The 22985-nt window shown below is 35.6% G+C and overlaps 1 protein-coding gene across 2 annotated transcripts in view; it reads left to right on the top strand.

The window, feature by feature from the left end:
• Window positions 1–22985, top strand: part of LOC131842977 (leishmanolysin-like peptidase) — a 98639-nt gene that overhangs the window by 69419 nt on the left and 6235 nt on the right. The window contains exons 5-12 of one of the 2 annotated variants that reach the window (XM_059191571.1): window positions 10732–10843; window positions 15035–15164; window positions 16841–16991; window positions 17443–17580; window positions 18390–18455; window positions 19342–19465; window positions 19870–19971; window positions 20404–20585. In XM_059191571.1, the coding sequence (XP_059047554.1) occupies window positions 10732–10843; window positions 15035–15164; window positions 16841–16991; window positions 17443–17580; window positions 18390–18455; window positions 19342–19465; window positions 19870–19971; window positions 20404–20585 (1005 nt within the window). Of the gene's footprint in view, window positions 1–10731; window positions 10844–15034; window positions 15165–16840; window positions 16992–17442; window positions 17581–18389; window positions 18456–19341; window positions 19466–19869; window positions 19972–20403; window positions 20592–22985 lie in introns of both variants that reach the window. The other variant, XM_059191570.1, reaches the window with a different exon arrangement.

Raw genomic sequence — 22985 nt, 5'->3', positions numbered from 1 at the left:
CGTCCATACCAGTGACTGTCAAACTTTTTTTTGGCCAGGGGACACTTGTGTTGTGGCCACAATATTTAAGAAAAAAAAATGTAATGAGTTACGAATAAATTAATTGTAAATAATGAATGATATCAGTCAACTCGTGACTACAGCTAGTGCAACCTAGTCGAAACATTGAGAGATAATATATAATGAGATATAAATAAAGTATAGATATATACATACATCCTTATTCATATTATAAATGCGAATATAAGTAACTCTGTCTGTCTTTGACGCCAAAACCATTAAACCGATTTAAATGAAATTTGGTACACAGATAGTCCCGGATAGACCCCGAGAAAGGACATAAGCTACTTTTTCTTGCGAAAAAAGGTTCTAAGAAGTTGAAAGGGAAAATTTGTATGAAAGTATTGTCATTTTTTAAAGCTAGAAGTTTGTGCAGATACACAAAGCCGCAAGGATATGATTATTATATAAGGATAGGATTATTTACCACGAGTACCTCGTGGTAAATAACAACTTTTAAACTTTTCATGAAGCCAATAATCTTAATCTTAATAATATAATATTATCACAGTTATATTACATGTTACACGTAATTTGAATTTAAAATTAATTTATATTTCTGAAGATATATATTTCGCCCTGTTTATGGGGGCCATTGGGAGTCTGCGGGCCACTGATTTGGAGCCGCTGGTCATTGTCTGAAATACAGACATTGTACAACAAAAATGGGAAAATAATTATAAATATATAGAATTTATTTTCACAGGTATAAAAATAAGAGAAAGTTTGCCATTATCATTATTATCTAAGTGTTAACATAACAAAAATACGATTTCCACTTTTATGTTAAATTTTATTATTGAACACATTCATTCATAATTTAAGAGCCATGCTCTAGTCGGTGGAGCTCTTGCCAATTTCCACGATCTTCCATCAATCTCTTTAGTTACGACACCACTCCAACTTTTTCCTTAATCTGCTTGGTATAGCTGTCTCTTGGTCTTCCTTGTTCCTTGGGAAGAAAGAAAAAGGGGAAGATCCAAGACACAGTTGTTGAATACATATGGAATAAATAGATACTGCAGTAGTTTTTCCGGACTACTCTAATGCTGTTGGCCGCAGCTGGCCTTTACAGCTTGACCGGATGATAGGGGGCGAGTCTAGATGGCACTACAAACCAAAGGAAGGACTTATGGAGCGGCTGAAGACCAACTCCCGCCTGACGGATACGATTTTAGCCTGAGAGCACCGCTAGGGGTTCGAACCTCTGCTCAAATCGTTGTAATTTCGATCCCCGTTTAAATAGGACGGGGGATCGATCGGAGGAAGGTCTGGGGCAGCCAGTTTGGAGTTCTCAGGCGAGCGCAGGCTCCAGGTCGGTTGCGTTGGTGTGTTTGAGGTCGCCGACTTCACCGGCGAGAACGATGTCGTGTGTTTGTGTCATAGAGTTCGATCTCCGTTTAAACTTGGGATCGGGCGGAGGGGGATTGTAGTAGTGGACTCTGCATATTATTGTATTTTCTTTTTAGTCATGTGTATTGATATATATGTTATGGTGAAGTGGTTTATCTTTGAACTCATTTCGTAATTTCACGGCGAGTACTCCAATAATGACACGTACTGATACGGTCCAGAGTGAGGGAGGGAGGGGGAGTGATTAGATTGATCATTCACCTCTCAAAACCTTGGATGAGATATCTGTATGATAACACTGCAATATAACTATAAATAAGATGCTCCAGTTGATTAATTTTAGACTTTACCCATAGCCTATTTTATGCAACAGTAGTGGTAATCCCCTCCGATCGATCCCCCGTCCAATTCAAACGGGGATCGAAATTACGACGGCCTGAGCCGAGGTTCGAACCCCTAGTGGTGCCCTCAGACTAAATCCGTATCCGTCAGGCAGGAGTTGGCCTTCAGCCGTTCCATAAGTCCTTCCACGGGTTTGGAGTGCCATCTGCACTCGCCCCCTAACGTCCAGTGGAGCTGTAAAGGCCAGCTGCGGCCAACAGCATTAGAGTAGTCCGAAAAAAAAAACAAAAGTAGTGGTAATCTAGTATACAGCTCGTCTTATGGTATAGGGTTACCGTAGCTAATAGACGCCTGAAATACCAAGAATGGGAAAGGCAATTGTTAGTAATATGGACTAATATTAACGCCAGTGCTAGCAATGTACTATGACAGGTTCACTTCCAAGAAACCCCTTTTTTTAATGGATAATGGAATGGTGCATCCATGTGCGCTAACGGTATACGCTGGCGGGGCACACGTGAAGGATGATAAGATGAGCATGACGTCAGGTCGGTTAGCCCATCGTGATAAATTCACGAAGAATTTATCACGGTTTTCAGGGTGAACGGCGTCAAAGTACTGGTAAACCTGACATGGTACATTGCTAGCAATAGTCATCAGTCCACATTACAAACAATCCCCCCCCCCCCCCCCTATACTACATATTGGAGTCATAATCATGGCAAGTTCACCAGGAGTTTATGAGTAAACTGCTCGAAACGGAAACACCGGGAATTTACATATACCTAGGTTAGAAAATCATTAAAGTTTATTAGTCAGATAATGAGATTTTAATAGATTTTTAAATACATATAACATATATTATTTAATTGAAAATAGAGACTTCAGTGACGAATGACTTCGACAATTAATCATATTCATTTTCTAAACGTATTTACATACATTCATCTTTTTTTGGGCGTCCTCTCCCTTTCCATCCACCTACGTTCATGTTACACAAATTCTGTGGAAATGTTTAAAATTGGAATAATACTTTGGAAAATAAAAGTATTTTTTTATAAAAAAAAAGTGTAATCATATGGAACAATTCGCAAACACACAAGTCAATGGTAGCCGAATAATAGAAAATAATACAAATCCATTCATAATTAATTTTTTGAATAACTTTAATATATACATTAACACTTTCAATAATTTTGCAAATGTCACAATTCATATGGTGGTGGTACCTATATAAATATATTATTATACAAATCCTAAATAATTAGTTATTGTTATACTCATATTCTCTTTTCTACAGATCACTCAAGTCAGATCATACCCCGGATTACTCTTTTTATTTATTTATTTTGGAGAAATTTATAGATACTGTGGTAGTATAAACTACCACGGTACACATACTTTGCAGTTCATCGTTTTTTTTTTCATTCTATTTAATTAACTCCGCGCCATCTATTCCCCAGCTAAGCAAAGCTTGTATCTAACAAAAACTACTATAGTGATATAAATATATAATGATATAAATCTGATAGAAATACATTTTTTTTGTAAATACAAAATATATACGTAGGAAACATAGAGCAATACAATCAATTATGAATTCAAATGTTTGTACTGTGCGTGATATTGAACTTGCTATCGGTAGTAAGGCAGTGTCTAAACAACTAGATTGTGTAACAACTAGTGAGACCGTATTTAAGCAGTTACCATTTATCACCGGCTGGGCCGTATGCTTATTTGCTTTGCAAGTATATTAATGAGGTGATATGCGCGCCGTATTTATTCTTCTAAAGTTATTTTATTACAATGAAACGGTATTTCGTATCCAATCAGCTTGTGGCAGTTGGGGCAGTAGTGATACTTATATTTGCACCAGTTCCTCCAATACAGAAGGATGACCAACGGGAATAGTCTGAAAGAGATGAAGATAGGTTTAGTAATTGCGTTTTGTTAATTTTTCTAGTTGATCTCGCTGCTTCGTACCCGTATAATTTTTTTGTTTCTAAACAGATTCGAATAAAGCAAACACTACATTTTATGTGAAGATTAACACAATACATTTGTGTAAACTACATCTAAATTTGTTGAACCGTTTCCGAGATTAGGATGTACAAACTCACAGACAAAATTATTTAGTATGTAGTCTCATAAAGTCTCCTTTTAAGGGTTTTCTTATATAACTTCCTTGTACAGACACCGATTCGTTACATTTTTAACAGATATTTATATTATTATTATTTTTACAAATAAAAATGGATTCAAATGATAGTGTTGGGATGACATAGTAAGCATAGGAATGCTTTTGTAAAGTAAGTGCCGCTCTTATATATGCCTTTTTGCCTTTTTTATAAGTATTTTTTTGTGTAGTTTACAAATAATAATAACTGTATTGTGCAAAAAAAACAAATACAAAAGGGACTTAACTAAGGTTATATATCTATATCTATATTAATTCATATATATATACAATAGCTCTTAAAACTATTTAATATCAAGTCCAATGCAGTAGCGTCTAAACTAGGCCTAGCAAACAACAAATATACTGGTAATTTATTATATACTAGCTAAAGCTAAACGAACTAGCTAAACTTCGTTACTGGTTGCTAGATGGTGCTGAAGGAGCAAATGTTGATAGTTTCGTTTTTGGTTATTTATAAAAAATACTTGTTTTTTTTTTAAATAAAAAGTATCCTATGTTCATTCCAATACCTCCAAAAACATGTGTACAAAACTTCATAATGATCGCTTCAGTAGTTTTTGCGTAAAAGCGTTACAAGCATCCCAACTTTCACATTTATAATATTATTTATTTATATAAAATTCTCTTGTCACAGTTTTCGTTCCCATACTCCTCCGAAACGGCTTAACCGATTCTCATTTTTCAATTTGATTTGATCAAATTTTGTGAGCGTATTGAGTAGGTCTAAGAATTGGATAACATCTATTTTTCATCCCCCTAAATGTTAGGGGTAGTCCACCCCTATTTTTTTTTATTTTAAGGCAAAACAACGTTTGCTGGGACAGCTAGTGTATTATATATAATATTTATCGACATTGCCAATGGACTAGATAAGAAAAGAACTTGTTAAAAAGAGCTTGTTATTCGATAATGTTGAAAAAATATAATGTTTTTTTGTACTCATAAACTTACCCGAATAACCCAAATAAACATCCCAAGCAGTGCGTCAAGAAACCATTCTGTTTTATAACTAGACTGTGAACATTGGTTCTGCAGTGGTGGCAGAATATATGTTTTGGGATAATTATGGCCTGTAACTGAACGCCTGAAACAAGAGGAATATAAGTATATAAAAGTTTTTTTGTACTACTCTAATATGTATTTTCTCGGACTACTCTAATGCTGTTGGCCGCAGCTGGCCTTTACAGCTTCACCGGACGATAGGGGGTGAGTGCAGATGGCACTTATGGAGCGGCTGGAGGCCAACTACCCCCTGACGGATACGACTAATCCATTAAAGTAGATTTTAATATTTTCTCCCAAAATTCTTTTATCCCAAGAATGTAGACCCAATTCTATATATGTGAACTTACAAGGATTATTTAAAAGAACAACAAACAAGTTTCTTGCTCGTTCTTCTTGTGATGAAACAGCTCTTCCGAACGAGCGGTATAAAAACAATTGTTATGACTATTCAAAAGTGCTTAAATTAAGTTTATTTGAATAAATGATTTTCTATTTTATTCTATTCTATATTCCAGAGCTAGACAGACTTGCCTTAATACGTAATTTGTTTGCAGTAGATTACTTAAGTGGTATGTTTTTTTTATGTTATGTTTCTTTTAATTATTGTATATAATATACATATTTTTTTTGTATGTATATAATGTTCCTAAGTGAGCATGTTGGAAAACTGTAAAGCACTCTTAGTTTTGATGTCAACAAACATTTGTTTTTACTTACCGTTGTTAATTATGGTGGTATGTTGTAGTTCTGGTATTCCAGCTACCGATTCTGGTGAAGCTTCCAAACGTGAAGCCACATTCATCTCGGAGTACGGTGGTGGAGAATCGGGGTACCGTCTCTCAGGTAGCGGGGAGAAATGGAAGTCATCATGATGATTGAAGTCATCAAGCGTAACAGATCTGAATTCCGATGGCGATTGCGAAGTTTGTGTAGATGCATCGTATCCTGGAAAAGACATGTTTATGCGATGGCAGTAAACTGAAATAGCACTTTGGACGATTATGTTTTTTGGAACAGCAAAGTGAAAGTCACTATGTACAGGAGGATTGGGAGATTGGGGATATTTAGTAAAGATTGGGGGAGATAACTGAGATAACGAGTACACGGGAATTGTAACTCTTTTTGCAGTCAAGAGTTGTAGTTCTTAGAAGAGCAATGTGAAACAGCACTGCGAGATAGGGGATTTTGAGTAATTAGGACTGCACGCGGTCCCTCCTGTAAGCTATAGTGACTATTGATGATTTGTTTATGTACTTGGGACATAATAAAATACATTGCGAAGATCGCGGTGTGACTGAGTAGTTGGGAATTGTAACCCTTTTTGCACTTAAGAATTGTAATTCTTAGAAGAGCAAAGTGAAACAGCACTACAGACCGTGGAATAGGAAATTTTAGTAATGCAGACTACACGCGGTTTCTCCTGTTATTATGGCTATAGATATTTTTTTTACATATTGAGGTCGTTAAAAAATAAATTGCGAGGATTGTATAACTTAGTTCACGGGAATTCTAACCCACTTTGCACTCAAGAATTGCAATTCTTGGAAGAGCAAAGTGAAATAGCACTACGTAGAAGGAGATAGGGTAGTTTTAGTAATGAGGACTACACGTGGTCTCTCCTATAAACTATAATGGCTATTTATGATACGTTTATGTGTTACATTGCAAAGATTGGAATATAAATTAGTACACGGGAATTGTAACTCCATAATTCTTAGGAATTACAATTCCTGAATTACTCAGTTCTATTGTAATTCCTGAGGATAAAGGTCTCATGTCTGCGTATGCTGTAATTTCATTGCTTCGTCCTACAATGTATAACAAAGTTTGCAAAGCAAGCTACCTGACAAATAATCAACGGTTGTCCAAATTGAAACAAAGAGTTACAAGAAGAGAAGATTTACCTGAACTATCTGGAAGCGTATTCATATTGTGCTCTGCTATTTTAAATATATGAGAATGGCAAGACATCGCAGAAGATGAACTGCTATTTGTACTCGTATTTGTTAGATACTGATCTGATAATCGCTGAGATGTAGTTTGTATCATCCTATTCTTGAATTGGTCGTAAAGTATCGTGTCCTGTAATGACAGAGTTTTGGAAAAACGAAAAATATTCCTGCTCATGTATGTTTAACAGAATTGATGTTAATAAAAATAGTAATTATAAAATTCCTGGAGAATTCAAACAGTTCTATCTTTGCTGAAGCTAAGCAGAGTTTGTGTTATGGGTACTAGACAACTCTCGCTCTCTCTCTCTTCCTAGCTATATATCCCAATGGTTGGTGGGTTGTTCCATATGGGTATTAAAGAAACGATAGATATAATATACCGACCGAGCGTGATTTTTTTAACACACTGCGTGTTTTTCTCATAGTATTTCTAGTGGTAAACGGTAACTGTCGATATATTAATAATCATTTCGTGATTTTGCGACATCTGTAGATTGTCTACTTTAGAAATAAGTGGTATATTTTTTTAAGGATAATGGAATGGTGCACCCACTTCCGCTAACGGTTTACGCTGGGGGGGCACCAGTGAAGGATGATAAGATGAGCATGAGGTCAGGTCAGTTAGCCCATCGTGACAAATTCACCAAGAATTTATCACGATGGTTTCCAGAGGGAACCGCGTGGAGGTCAACCTGACATGGTACATTGCTAGCAATGGGGTAATTATTTCACATTACTAACAATCCCCTTTCCCCCCAGAAATAAGTGGTCTTGTATACATGAATAGCACTAATAACATCACGTTATCATGTGACACATGCGATACCACTCATGCGTTCCCATTTCAGAGGGTTAGGACTTCATGCCTCTTATCCTGTAATTCCACTGCCTAATCTGCACCCTACAAATGAAACTCGGTTTACAAAGCAGGCTGTTTGGCGGCTGTAATAGGTGCGACTGATGTACCCATTCGGACCATTCTTTACATTCTACCTTTGGTAAGATAAATATTTAGAACTCACTTGAATAACATGTGGGCTCTGGTCTATAAATCTTGGCTCGCATAAGCTACTGTCTGTGATTTCTGGAAGATCTACGTACACAACTGGATCGATATCAGAGTCTACTTGACTTGATGATGCTTTTGATGTTGTGCTCAGTTGTGTTCCCTGAAAAAGGAAAATATTTGATTAGGAAACAAACAAAAAGAGGTACTAAACAACAATGAGAGTTTTCTAAAAAAAGAAGAAAGAGCTTCCTCCCGTGTACATTTACATTGTGGAATGAACTACCTGCCGAGGTTTCTCGAAAGACTACAGCATAGGGTTTTTCAAGAAGGGTATATTAAGGTTTCTTACGGTCGATAATGAGCATTGACACCTCTGGTGTTTCAGGCGTCCATAGGCTATGGTAACCGTTTACCACTAGATGAGCCGTATGCTTACTTGCCACCATCGTAATATAAAAAAAAACTTATCCGAATATTTCGACGCCCGCGTTAAATTTATTAATATCTGTTATCACTTCCGGTTTTTCGAGAGCTGTAGTGCATAAGATGGCGGCCTAGGGACAGTGACTCGGACAAAAAAGTCATTATGCGAGCAGCCCGCGAACGGCACGGATGTGTCGTGCGTGTCTCTAATATATCTAAATCTTACTAATATTAATAACGCGGAAATTTGTGAGTATGGATGGATGTTTGTTACTTTTTTACTTTACAATAATATAGCTTTTTCATTAGAATAACATATACTAGGCTATAAATTTCACGCGAGTGAAACCGAGGGCACAGCTAATTCAGTATAATGCAGCATTGATTACCAGAGTCTGACCTCCACTGCCGTCTTCCATATCTGCCATGATGTTTATAGAAACTGTCTTTTCTGACATTCGCTCCTGTCCGTTTCGATGTGAATTTCTTACAGCTGAGCACAGGTCTCCATTGTACTGTTGCTGATTACACGTGCTTCTGTTACTGGCTGACATTATACTGGAATTAGAAGACTGGCAATATATCCGTTAATACTATTATAATATTGGCCCACAGGCCGGTGCTGGCAGTGAGCCGGTCCAACTCCTTGCCATCAGATATGTTGAAGCGTAAAGCAATTATACATAGTAAAAAAAAAATATATCAATATGCTCTTCAAATTTTTTCCATTATTATTTAAACTAACAAAACACATTTCATGCTTTATAAGTACCTCTTATTTTGTATTAAAAATCCACCGTCCAGTTGAGTTAACTACTACAGTTGAGAAGAACTGGCAACAAAAACAAACTGACATAGAAACTTAAGTACAAGATCTAACAGGAAACACTACTCTTATTCAAGGCCATCTGTTAACATTAAGTACTTATGTGGGTATCTGATAATCATCAATCATCTCAGCCCCGAAGACGTCTGCTGCTGAACAAAGGTCCCTCCTACACATAAACAAGGGTCCTCCCCCAAAGATCTCCACGACGATCGGTCCTAAATTGCTCGCATCCATCGCCTTCCAGTATCTGATAATAATTTGAAAGAATTGAGAAACGTGTCGTGTTGAGAATACACTGCTTCGCTCTTATAAATAGAACAGTCGAGAAACTAAATCACTGTCACCAAGAAACAAAATTGTAGAAATTGTATTATATTTACATATTTAAAATAGCAAACAATCTGACGACCCACTTTAACAAAAGCGGTAACCGCAACCTATATAGGTACATTAACGGTACTAAGAACACTCAAATTTGCTATTCGAGAGGACTAAAATGTCATGCCTCTTATTCTGTAATGTCTTGGAAATTTTCATACCAAATAGATCACGTCACCGCGCATTTTGTATGCAGGTAATAATTATTTTCGATTTTCCGCTTTGTATTTTAGGTAAAAAGTTTAATATTTCATGAACACTCACTGGTATTCAGTTTGGTCTTTCGGTTTGTGTCAGGTCGAATCTAGGACGGTTCACTAGTAACCAATATTATTACAACAAAGACTAACTTTTACGACAATAAAAACCAGGCAATTAAACTGCCTAACTATATAAAACTTTTTAACGACTAGCCAATGTTTAACAATGTGTAATGTTATATCAGTAATGATAACTGGATATCTTTAATATACATCAGAACCATTAAGATAACGTGCTGTCATCTAAATATATATATTTATACAAATATTACTATGATGTACCAAATATTCAGCGTTTATCTGTGATTAATGCAAATGATTTATCCATTTCCTTAACAATATGTATCGCTATCTACAGCGAATTCATTCCCACATACGAGAGAGAGAAACTCCAAGCGGTTCCCGGGACTTGTGAACCGAGTGTAGGTTTAAGGGGCTTCTTGCTGACGTAGGTCAACACTCACCTTCACCGCTCGTGTTTTTCTCTTTTATTACCCAGACATATCTTGTAGGCTTGCTAGTGCAGCTTGAGATACAGGTTCTAGTATAAAACCCACTGTATTCCTAGACACCCGAAGTTCTTTTAGAAGATTGTTGAGAGATTTCGCTGGTATACTAATAATAATCGGCAAAACAATGTTTGCCGAGTCAACTAGTACTTATGTATGTATATTGGAGTGCGAGTTATTAGTAGCTAATAAAATATCGTTGTTTTTTTTCTTTACTCTCTAATTTATATCGCCCTATCTTATCCTATAACTGAAATACATTTCACAAATCAAGGTGCATGGCGGCAGTTCTTAACGTGGGTACTTCTGTCTCACCTATATATTTGGAGATTCTGAGAACTCTAATTTTTAAACCCGTAACTTTGTTTTACCGTTGCAGTCATATAACGGTTTTTTTTTCGTTTTTTACAGAAAATGTCCCACAAGGCAGGTGTTCGTGCGTGGTGGCAGGTCCCATTGCATAGACTCATGCAGTGCAGAAACAATGTGCGGCGAAGTACGGGTACCGGAGTACCATTTGAACGTAAGCATTTGAAGATTTTCCACCTATCTATTACCATGATTCGAGGACCGTCAGTTTGCTTCCCAGTCCAGTCTGAACAAACAAATAAATATTCCGTCCGGTGAAGCTGTAAGTAAAGGCTAAGTATTGCCAACTACATTAAAAAAGAAAAATAACTAAAATAAATATATATAATTATAAATATAATTTCTTGCAGTTTTCTGCGCATAAAATAGACTGTTTTCTATAGTTCTTTCAATCACTGGAGGGTTAGTCAGCAGATAAAGAAAGATTTGTTAGTGTCAGCCAGATTCTAGAACTAAGAATTCAAGTCTGAACTGTAGATCACTAATCCAAAATGTTACTTCTATACAAATGATATTCAGTGACCTAAATAAGAGAATACCCAGATGTTAATCCAATATGTCTGTCTATTTGTTATCTCTTAATAACGAAATGGCTGAACGGATTTTAATAAAGTTTGTCGTGAAGATAGATTTTATCACGAGTTTCTACTTTGCCTATCTTCTATCTAAAACATTATCCTCATTACATAGTACAAAACAAAGTCGTTGTCGCTGTCTGTTCGTCCCTATATATGCTTAGATCTTTAAAACTACGCAACGGATTTTGAAGCGGTTTCTTTTAGTAGATAGAGTGATTCAAGATGTAGGTTTATATATATAATACATGTACACCTATGCGAAGCCGGGGCGAGTAGCTAGTACTATATAATAGTCAACTTATGAAGATCATTAAACACAGTAGAAGATATATCTGTACATTTTGCGTTAATTAAAAGGGTCCTTTTCAATATATCGTTACTATTTTCGTTAAGCTTTATATGTTATAATGACGCACTCAGATAAGACACTGATATTCTATGGGAAACATGTACAACGTCACGAAAGATAACATTGTAGGTAAAAAATGCTTTATTCAGATCTAGAATCTTCATCTTCTTGTTTAGGCAATTCTTTCTCCCACCAAGTGTCTTCAGTGGAGATCCTTGGCAATTTTAGTGGCCCACTAGTAGCTATAAACTTAGCTGTAGGATATTTAGGATTATCATATTGATCAAATTCATTTTTTGCTTTTTTAGTTGTAACATCATTATGACTTCTGTCTATTTTAAATCCTATATAAGGGTTAATTTCATTTGCATCTGGTTTAATCTTGTTCATAATGCCATCGTCCATTTCGTTTAATTTTTCGGTATATGGTGGAGTTTTCACATGTTTCATTTTATTCTGAGCTACATGTTTATTTCGATTAATTCCATATTTCTCCGAATTATGTGTTGTAAAGTCAATTTCTGATAATAATTGTTTTTGTTTATCAATCGTTATTCTGTTTTCTTTATTATATTCCTCTTTTATTGGTTTATTGTATGGCTCGTCAAAATTTTTACTATATTTACTATATGGACGGTCTTTTAGTTTCCGTTGTTGACTATAATAATTATTAACTTTATTTGTTTTAGATATACCATAATGCTGTTGGTCGATAGTATGTTTCTTTTTTGTATGCTTTTCATCTGCTAATATTTTTTTATAATCTGTAAATTTGGATTTGTTTATATGCGCTTTAGCTGCGTTCCTTTGTCTGGTTATTTTTTTATATCTATTTGGGAATACAGTAGATATATGTTGGAAACCATCATCCTTTTGTTCGTTTTCATCCGACATAGCGTTATTAGCGATCCTAACGATGAATTCAGCTATCTGCTCAGCCATAGACTCTGAGAAAAATTTTTCCGCTAAGTTCTTTAGATCTTCAAAATTTGCTGTTAATATAAGATATGATTGAACTATATTTGTCAGAAGCAGCAATTGTAAACCTGCAAGACGAAATAAAAAAAATAGTTACACTAGAAATTAACAATTATAATGCTTTATTTGTACCACAAGATTATAATATTAAAAAGAGAGAAAGAGAGAAAATTGCGCAATACAAAATGAGGACCCTGATCTCCAAAACTAGGTATTACACGTGTTCTATAGGTATCAGTGTTCTCTTGTAACATGTACTATATATTGCATTTAGACGTAGATGTTTAATGGTGTGTGGTATATGTATCTTAATTAACTAAAGTAAAAACACTAAACATTTATTGGAGACGTCTTGTCCTAAGATTACTTTCATCAGGAAAGTTAACATATTCTCCAAATGTACTATTACGTTTTGTATTGTGGCTATTAACGATGTATACATGTATTAACGTATTTAATATACGTGAAGCAAAAACTTTGTAGCCCTTTTTACAAAATATGTAACCCTTTTTTTTAAATTTAGCACAATTATAGTTTGTATAGAAACAGAGTAAAATATTAACACAATGCTAATATTTTATTTGAATTATACATAAAAAATACATTAAATCAATAAAACTACATTACATACGCTGTTTGGGAAACTACTCTGCTACCAAAATGTTAGGGAAGCGTCAGTCATTTACCTTTATGGTTCTGCGGATTTCTTGGGCTTCAGGGTCTCGAAGGTATCTTCGCTAGCTTTCCAGCTTCACAGTAGGCTTCACAGTAGGTTAACCCAGTTCTAATTTTAATTCACAACACAATGCGCGCGCGCGTCAAGGCCGCTGTACAGTCCGTTTGTATATTGAGGGATGTATTTAGAAAAACACAAACTAACGGACTCTAATATAATAATCTGTGATTACGATGATACCGAGTAGATTTTGAACATACGCTAATCTTTTGTTTATTGTTAGTATTATTATTATAAATTGAGAGATTGATATTGTCTGTCTTTAATATTATTTGTCTATAGTCTTTCTGAATAGTAAGTAAGTAGATGACGGCCTCGGTCTAGCGGTTAAGCACACAGCTTTACTTACAATAGTCGCGGGTTGTTGTTGTCAAGTACCATCAAGTACACAAAAGCTCTGCTTACCGTGGGACTAGATGGCGCTGTGTTAATTGTTCAGGGTTATTTATTTATTTACTGAATGTAAAATTAATTATGATCGTATTTCTACCACTGTATTTATTCCACTGGGCGACCATTAGTGTAAATAAATAAGTATATAATTGAAAGCATTCATGCTTAAAATATAACTTGAAATATCGCAAATGTACTCACAAATTGTAGCAAATATATACATTGTCAGTGCCGCTGTAAACATGGTGAAACATTTTATTTAATTTTTATTGTATTCGTATTTTATTACATTCGCCTATTATAGTGTTGTGGAAATTATATTAAAAACACTTTCAACACTGAATAGTTATTATGTAAATTTGAACACAAATTGTGTACACAAAAATGTTATAGATTTTATTTTTCACTCAACACCTACTGCTTATTATAGTAGTCGCATTCAGAGAGCATAAAAACTGATTTGAAATTTAATTAAATTTATAAAAATATACTTATTAAAGAGATTATTAGGTTTTTTTATATTACGATGGTGGCAAACAAGACTCAAGATGTTTTCTTCGGACTACTCTAATGCTGTTGACCGCAGCTGGCCTTCACAGCTTCACCGGACGATAGAGGACGAGTGCAGATAGCACTCCAAACAATGGAAAGACTTATGGAGCTGAAGGCCAACTCCCGCCCGACGGATACGACTTTAATCTGAGTGCACGTTAGGGTTCGAACCTCGGCTCAGGCCGTCGTAATTTTGATCCCCGTTTGAATTGGACAGGGAATCGAACAGGGAGACAAGATTGTTTACAGGCAATTTTGTTACTCGTTCTTCGTGTGATGAGACCGGTAATGAGCCGTAGATAAAAAAATAATAATATATAAATATAATAAAAAATAATATAACTAGTCAAAAGTGCTTAAATTTTAGTTTATGTTTAATATTCTATTCTATAGTTAGTTGAGTAACAAAATAATAGACATGACGAAATCTGTGGTGCTGTATGTATACCCACATATATATCTTAATATATAAAAATTACGTGTCACGTTGTTTGTCCGCGATGGACTCCTAAACTACTGAACCGATTGCAAATTTGATTTACTCATTGTTTGCAATTTGATCCAACTTGAAAGATAGGGTAGCTTACATATCAATTTATAGTCAACATTTTATTTAAGAACCTTACCCAACCTTACCAACAATGCGTGGCCGGTTCTGCTAATATATATATAGACTGATGTATATAGACTTTTGTTGCCACATACTATCAAAGTGTCTGTCAATTTATTAGCTATTAAAGTTAAAAACAACGTTTTCAGCCATGCTACGTATGCAATAGTACGGGACACAACTGTCGGGCGCTGCCGAGACTTAAGACGAAGGTCTTCGAAGACGAGGTGACCAGCGACCTCAATGGCAACGCGTTGGACAATAGTACACAAGTTTTTTGTAAGTTTTCTAATTACGTTTATTTTCTAAGTACGTTCAGTATTTTATTTTATAGGTACAGATAATGAATCATCGGATTGTGTAACAGTTTGGCGAATTTACTATCAACGTGCGGCAACACCGTTGCTTAGTTACGATGGAACAAGAAAAAGTATAGGTCTATTTTATCCCCCTTGGGGGTAGACTTAATCAAAATCCTTTCTTAGCGGGTGCCTACTTCATAACATCTACCTGCATGCCAAATTTCAGCCCGATCCGTCCAGTGGTTTGGGCTGTGCGTTGGTAGATCACTATGATTATAAATACTTCGTTAATATACATATGTAAATAGTCCTAACTGGTTTCACATTCACCTCCTTACTCCTGATGCTGCAGCTACATGAACACAAGACACAATAAACATAAATAATGGCGGCTCCAACATAGCCGCTAAAACAGTATACGCTGACGGGGCAGTGGAGGATGGTAAGAGAAGGTCCTGGTGAATGCATTAGTAATGAACCAGAATGGTGCCATGAGACCATGTGGAGTTCGATCTGACAAGTCGTTTTAAGCTACAAATGTCCAGCCTGCGTAGACGGGTTCTTCATTCCATTCACACGTAAAGGATTTTTTTATTTGTAATTATTACTTTATTACTTATAATTTCACAGTAAGGATATTGGAATTTGATTTATGTTATCAGTAGACCTCGAATAAACTTAGATCTGTATTTTGTGAGCTGAGAGTGCGGATCCATAAAGATGTTCGTGTTACATAGTTAACATTTTTATTAGTAGTTTTTCGCAAGCTTATTATACAATATATTCTTTATTGTACACACACATAGGAAACAGTGATACAATGAATGTAATGTACAAAGGCGAGCTTATCTCTAAAAAGAGACTTCTTCCAGCAAACCTAGAAAATGTTATAGGGCTGGGCATTAACTCTGTGAAGGATTGGGTAGAAGATGGCGAACCAAACTATATTATAATAGAAAATTATTTATTTTTATGTTACAATTGTTAGAGTTCACATCAAAATTGTAGAAAATTTTATATTAAAAAAAAATTAAAAGAAAGTAGTTTGTGTTTAGTACTAATAAAGTGTTAAATGTAAAGATTATTATAAATATTGTAAATAGCGCCATCTAGTATTTATAGATCAAACTAAGTAGTCCACGTTTCTCTCCTTACTACAGTGACTTCTATAAATACGAAGGTTGGTAGTTGAATAATTCTCTTTCGTTGAATAAGTGACGGCAATCAGTCGACAAGCACAGAACGTGCCGGTTGTACTTCGGATACAATAGTGGACAATCCACTATAGTATCCGAAGTATATTGGAGACAGGTTTATCCCGGTTTTAGTTGTGCCTGGGGGAAGCTGCGAGTAGTGAAGGTGAGTGGTAATGCATTCTAAAAGGGCCTTTCAAACCTACACCCGTGTCACAAGTCACGGGCGCTACTTGGGGTTTCTCTTCCGGTAGCCGGCAAAGCCTAAGGTCATCTTAATTAGTGCTTCTTATACAAGGAATAATATGGTACAACAGGAAAAATAAATATACAACATAGTATATATATAAAATATATAAAATAGTATATGTTTCTAATAATTCTTACGAGTTCCGTAACAAACTCGTTAATGCCCAGCTATGTAATAATACAATATAGTAAGAATATTTAATTATTACAGTTTCTTCAGCAATCGAGGAAGAAGAGGAACCTGAGGGTGTGGAGGACACTGATTTCGTGCTGTACGTGAGTGCTGTGGAGACGGAGCGGTGTCGCCGTGGTCTGACGGTGGCATACGCGTCCCATTGCCAGCAAGAGTCTGCTTTAGATAGGTATGAAACTGTATAAAGAATATAACCGTTTAATTTCTCTTATAAATATCATTTATGTTTTGAAATTCGTTTTCAAAATCATTACATAGTATAAAACAAAGTCGATGTCGCTATCCGTCCGTATGTATGCTTAAATCTTTAAAACTACACAACAGATTTTGAAGCGATTTTTTTAGTAAATAGAGTGATTCAAGAGGAAGGTTTAATTATATAATACATGTATACCTCATGTTGACCTGACTACCTGATCTGACCTTATGTTCATCTTATCGTCCTCCACTGGTGCCCCGCCAGTGTAAACCCATAGCACATACGGGTGCACTATTCCATTATCATCCATAAAAAAAATATATAATACCCTTCATGAAAAACCCCGTGCTGTAGTCTCGTGAGAAGACCTCGGTAGGTAGTTCATTCCACAATCTGAGTAAGTGATTTGATTTGATTGCAGACCCGTGGCCGGTCACGCCAACTTCTGTCCCGGGGAGCTCTCCACAAAGTACAGAGACATGCCCTCAGTGCTCTCCACGGTGAAGCATGAAATGCTACACGCTTTGGGTTTCAGCGTATCGCTATTTGCTTTTTACAGGTAAGTTTATGACACGACCTACTCGTACATTTTTTATCTCACTAGATTAATTGAGTAATAAGAAAAATTTTAGTTTTTATTTTAATTTTATCTTATCTTACGTTTATTATTTGCACTCCTTTTGCACATGGGTATGGGGCATACACAACTTTCTGAGTCACGCTGTTTTGGGTTGACTGGAGGAGTTCTTTTTTAGAGATAAGTCCTCCTTGCTAAATTTGAAACGTGTATTTAAAAACTTGTATTTTAAAGTGCATTGAAGTATATATAAAATAATAATTGTAATAATAATATAAGCTGTAATACCAGAAAACCTGTAGAATTACCAATTTTTGTCTTATGTTTAAATAATTTTACATCTATTCTTCCAAATTTACTCTATGCTTCCAAATTTGAATTTAATAATGAATCTGTATTATTGTAAACATGTACAACCATATTTGAAAAGAATACGAGCTGAGTTTCTTGTCAGTTCTCAGATCGAAAGCACTCCGAAGTGACGGTAGATTTGACATATCATAAGAGTCTGTAATAGACCTACATGAATAAAGATATTTTGATTTTTTGCATTGATTTTAAATTATTAGTTTATTCACTATCATTTCTTTTATAATTGTCATTGTTTGGTGATTTTCACCCGCAAAGGCAGGTCTATCTCTCCATAAAAGGGAGCATACATATAATGATGACGGTGATGATGATGATGCTGATAATAATGATGATGATAATATTTCGTTCGCTCTCTAAACCTCTAGACCACGGATTTAAGAATAATGATAATAATAAACAAAGTATATATATAATTTCAGAGATGATGATGGTGAACCTCTTACTTTGCGACGACCAGATACAGGCAATCCTCCACTGGACGAAGAGTAAGTTAATTATTAGTTAATAGTTGATATACACCCCTGGCCATCACCCGATGGGAGGACTATCTTTATGGCAATTTTTCCATATGTTAAAAAAAGGTTGCCAATCTTAAAACACTTAGCGTCGTACGAATAAATATCAAATTTAATTAATCGCATACTCGCTTATATGATGTTGAAAAAATATATATCTCAACGTACGTTAGCCCTAAAAACTACAGCCGGGTCATAAGTCCCGGGAGCTGCTCGGAATTTCCCTCTCTGCCACACGATGGACCCGTACATCATAGTATTATAATAGAATGCTAAAAATTGCGTCTCTCTCATCTATAGATAGTTACATTATCAGATAGTAACCTGGACTATTCGGGGGAAAGAATATTGTTAGTAATATGGAAATATATATAATCTATATTATATTATATATTATATCTATCCTTTGACATTTTTTTTTTTTTTGTTTGCACCAATTATTACCCACTCAGTACCACATATCCCACTGTTTTAGGTTGACTGGAAGAGATTTCTTCTAGGGAAAAGTCCACCTTTGCTCACATTGTCTCTAAATTATAATATCTTTTTATTATCTGTGCAATAAAGAATATATAAAATATGATCCCATTGCTAGCAATGTACCATGTCCACACAGTCCCCCTGGTAACCATCATGATATATTCCACGAATTTGCCACGGTGGGCTAACTGACCTGACCTCATGCTCATCTTTTCATTGCTCACTGGTGCCCCGCCAGCGTAAACCGTTAGCGCAAGCGGGTGACCCATTCTATTATCATCACATAAAAAAATATATAGACTATTCCATGCGCTCTCATATAACAGCTCTGTGGGATGCCACTAGTAAACAAATAAAAAAATCTTAACATTTCCAGACTGCAAATCCATAAATGGTCAGACAGGGTTGTTAAGAATGTCACACGCAAGAGGTGGATGATCCGTGGTGGATACATGGACAGGACCTTCCACATGGTCGTCACGCCTAGGGTTGTTAAAGAGGTACGTATCATCAGGGTACATAATCATTACGTAGTATAAAACAAAGTCGCTGTCGCTGTTTGTCCGTCCCTATGTATTCTTAAATCTTTAAAACTACGCAACGGATTTTTTTTCATAGATAGAGTGATTCAAGAGGCCGGTTTATATATATATATATATATAATACATGTACACCCGGGCAAAGCGGGGGCGAGTAGCTAGTTCATTCATAATTTAAGAACCGCGTTCTTGTCGTTGGAGCTCTTGCCATTTTCCACGATTTTCCATCAATCTTTTTTGTTGATGATACGAAGGTACTTAGTCAAGGTAAAACAGATTTAAGAGCAGGTTTGTTCGTCCATCCATCAGGAATAGATTAGACACCTTAATTACTAATTATCCCCTCCCTCCTATGATTATTTCAGGTGAGAGAACATTTCAATTGTTCGGAGTTGGAAGGTGCAGAGTTGGAAGACCAAGGTGGCGACGGAACCGCGCTCACTCACTGGGAAAAAAGAGTTTTCGAGGTTAGTTCCAGCCCATCAACACGCCCTACAATAAAATTTTAAAGTCGACTATAATATGTTAACATTAAAGTCATGTTTCCAATGTATCGATTTGAGGGATGCTATCTTACCTTAACAAGTCGACTTTAACATGTTAGCATTAAAGTCGTTTTCCAAATGTATGGATTTGATAGATACATTCATTCCTGAAAAGTTTTAAATCGTCTTTAATTTCTTCGCATTAAAGTCTATTTCCAAATGTATGGAATTGATACTTTCGTGCCTTGATATTTTAAAATCGACTTTAACCTATTAGCATAAAAGAGTATTTCCAAATGTATCGGTTTGACGGATATTATCTTGCCTTAAAATGTTAAAGTCGACTTTATTACTATCAGATTAAAGTAGTTTTCTGAATGTCTCGAATTGATAGATACTATTTTTATATTACAGAACGAAGCTATGACCGGCACGCACACCCAGAACTCAGTCTTCAGCAGGATAACCTTCGCAATGCTGGAGGACACGGGCTGGTATCGAGCTGATTACGACCACGCCACCCCCTTGGACTGGGGGAAGGGGCTGGGCTGTCAGTTCGCGATGACGTCATGCAAGCAGTGGCTGAATGCTCAAAGGTTGAGGTATACTCCTTCTACATTACTTTAAGATCATCTCCAGATCATCTGCTGGTCATATCTGTCGTAGAATCGATAGTCGCTGGAGTGTGTGTTCTAGAGTGGAGACCGCGAATTTGCAAATGTAGTTTAGGACCCCGCAGCTAGACATAGTAGGGCCCAGATTCGTGCCTTGGGAAAGGCCAAGGTCCAGAAGTGGACTACAGTGGGCTAGTGATGATCATCATCTCTCATGCTATCATTTTCTCTCCCATCTATATGGGAGAGAAAAACGAGCGGTGAAGTGTAGACGTATGTCGGCAAATAGCCCCCTTAAACCTACACCCGGGTCACAAGTCCCAGGAACTGTTCGGTTTCCCTCTCTGCCACACGATAGACCCGGCATTCGCATGGTGAATCCATGGAGCTATGACGTTCGGCTCACACGAAAAGAAGTGATTAGAAATAGGGACCTAGATGTCCCGTATGGAGGTTTATTTAGAAGTTAATTATATACGTATGTTATCGATTTTCATAATGTTTTGTGTATTTATATAAAAATACTTAAGTATTTCTAACAATTGTCTAGTATCCATAACACAATCTCTGCTTAGTTTGGAACTAGATGGCGCTATATGAATTATCCAGGGTTATTAAAATGATCTATATATTGCAATTTATTTACAAGCAGCTCTGAGGATAATTCTACGATGGAGTAAGTAATATGTTCGTATTTAGAGAATAATTTTTTTTGACATTCAAAGAAAATTATGACATATACGCTAACAAAGTAGAGAAGTATATAAATAGTAAGTAATTAATTTTATTCGTTTGGGCTATTGTTAAGGACTACGTAGATCTATTGTGCTAGCCTTTTTCAAAGTTCTATTCATAAATCCCATCTTGTTGAGTGCTAAAATAGTCTAGTTTAATACAACACTGATTTTCCTTCGCGAAATCAACCAGGCGCTCAATCAATCGATCCCCCCCGTCTATTTAAAACGGGGATCGAAATTCAGACGACCTGAGCCGAGGTTTGAACCCCTAGCGGTGCCCTCACACTAAAATCGTACCCGTCAGGCAGGAGTTGGTCTTCATATGCCCTTCCTTTGGTTTGGAGTGCCATTTGCACTCGCCTCCTATCGTCCGGTGAAGCTGTAAAAGGCCAGCTGCGGCCAACAACGTTAGAGTAGTTTAAAAGATTTTTTTCTCGAGGTCACTGACCTTATACATGAGTATGACCAGATATATATGTGTCTTTAATCAGATATATATATATTTTATACATTGTTATTTTTGATATTTTTTTAATTGGTGATTATATATTTGAATGATGAAATGATTCAAATATATTTGAATGATACACCCTTCTGCCCGTCTAGGGATTTACGCTGAGTATGAGGTCACGTTTTCACCAGGAACATATCATGATGCTTACCAACCTGATATGGTACATTGCTAGGAAATTTATTTCATTACACACTCCATCTATCACCTTCTGCCTCTTCTCCTCTAACCAAAGTTTGATCGACGATATCGCTTAAGCGATTATACCGTCTTTTGTACCTACATACTCGAAATATTCTATTATTTCTTGTATTTTCAAGATGTAATAATAATATAAATAGTATACTGAACTGGTAGGGAAAAAATTATAATACAAACATTTGACATAGTACGGTCAATATGTTAAAAATTAATTATACTCTACAGGAGGTGATTTCTCAAGGTGTTTATTCTTTCATATGCACCTTTATTTATTAATTTTAAATATATATAAGTGTTTGCGCATAATATAAAAATATATTTAATATAACGATAATAAATCTATTATATTTACTTACAAGTTCATAACAAAACATTTTATTTTTATCGATAAATATAAACGAGATGGATATATTTCTTAATTGTAATAGATATATTTTTCACAATTGTGTCAGTATATTGGTCACATTATATATACAACACCGTATATACCTTCACGACTCTAATCCTAGATGGGGTAGTCAGTCATTGTCAACTGCCGATGTTGTGGTGAATGCAATATATATATATATATATATAGTTTTAGTACAAGATTGGAATTTCTTTAGTGAAACTCAATGTTTTACTTATTAAGACATTTAATAATAATGAATTGTACAGAGCAAGAATCACTTGTGTAAAATGGCCGAGTTATAAGGGTTTGAGAGCAACACACAAGTTTCTTGCTTATTCTTCTTGTGATGAATCTGCATTCCGAATAAGCGATAGAATCAAAAAACTTGACTATTCAAAAGTGCTTATATTAAGTTTATTTGAATAAAGATTATTTCTATTTCTATTTGACATTTTTCATTCTTTCCACCCACAACAAAGTGTTACATTTTTGTAGTAACTTAAGGGCGCGAACATATATATATATTACTATTAATAAATATT

The sequence above is a fragment of the Achroia grisella genome, unplaced genomic scaffold, assembly GCF_030625045.1.
Source record: "Achroia grisella isolate CSIRO2021 unplaced genomic scaffold, CSIRO_AGI_Agris_v1 utg2716, whole genome shotgun sequence".
Taxonomy (NCBI): Eukaryota; Metazoa; Arthropoda; class Insecta; order Lepidoptera; family Pyralidae; genus Achroia; species Achroia grisella.
This window is presented reverse-complemented; position numbering and strand designations above follow the sequence as displayed.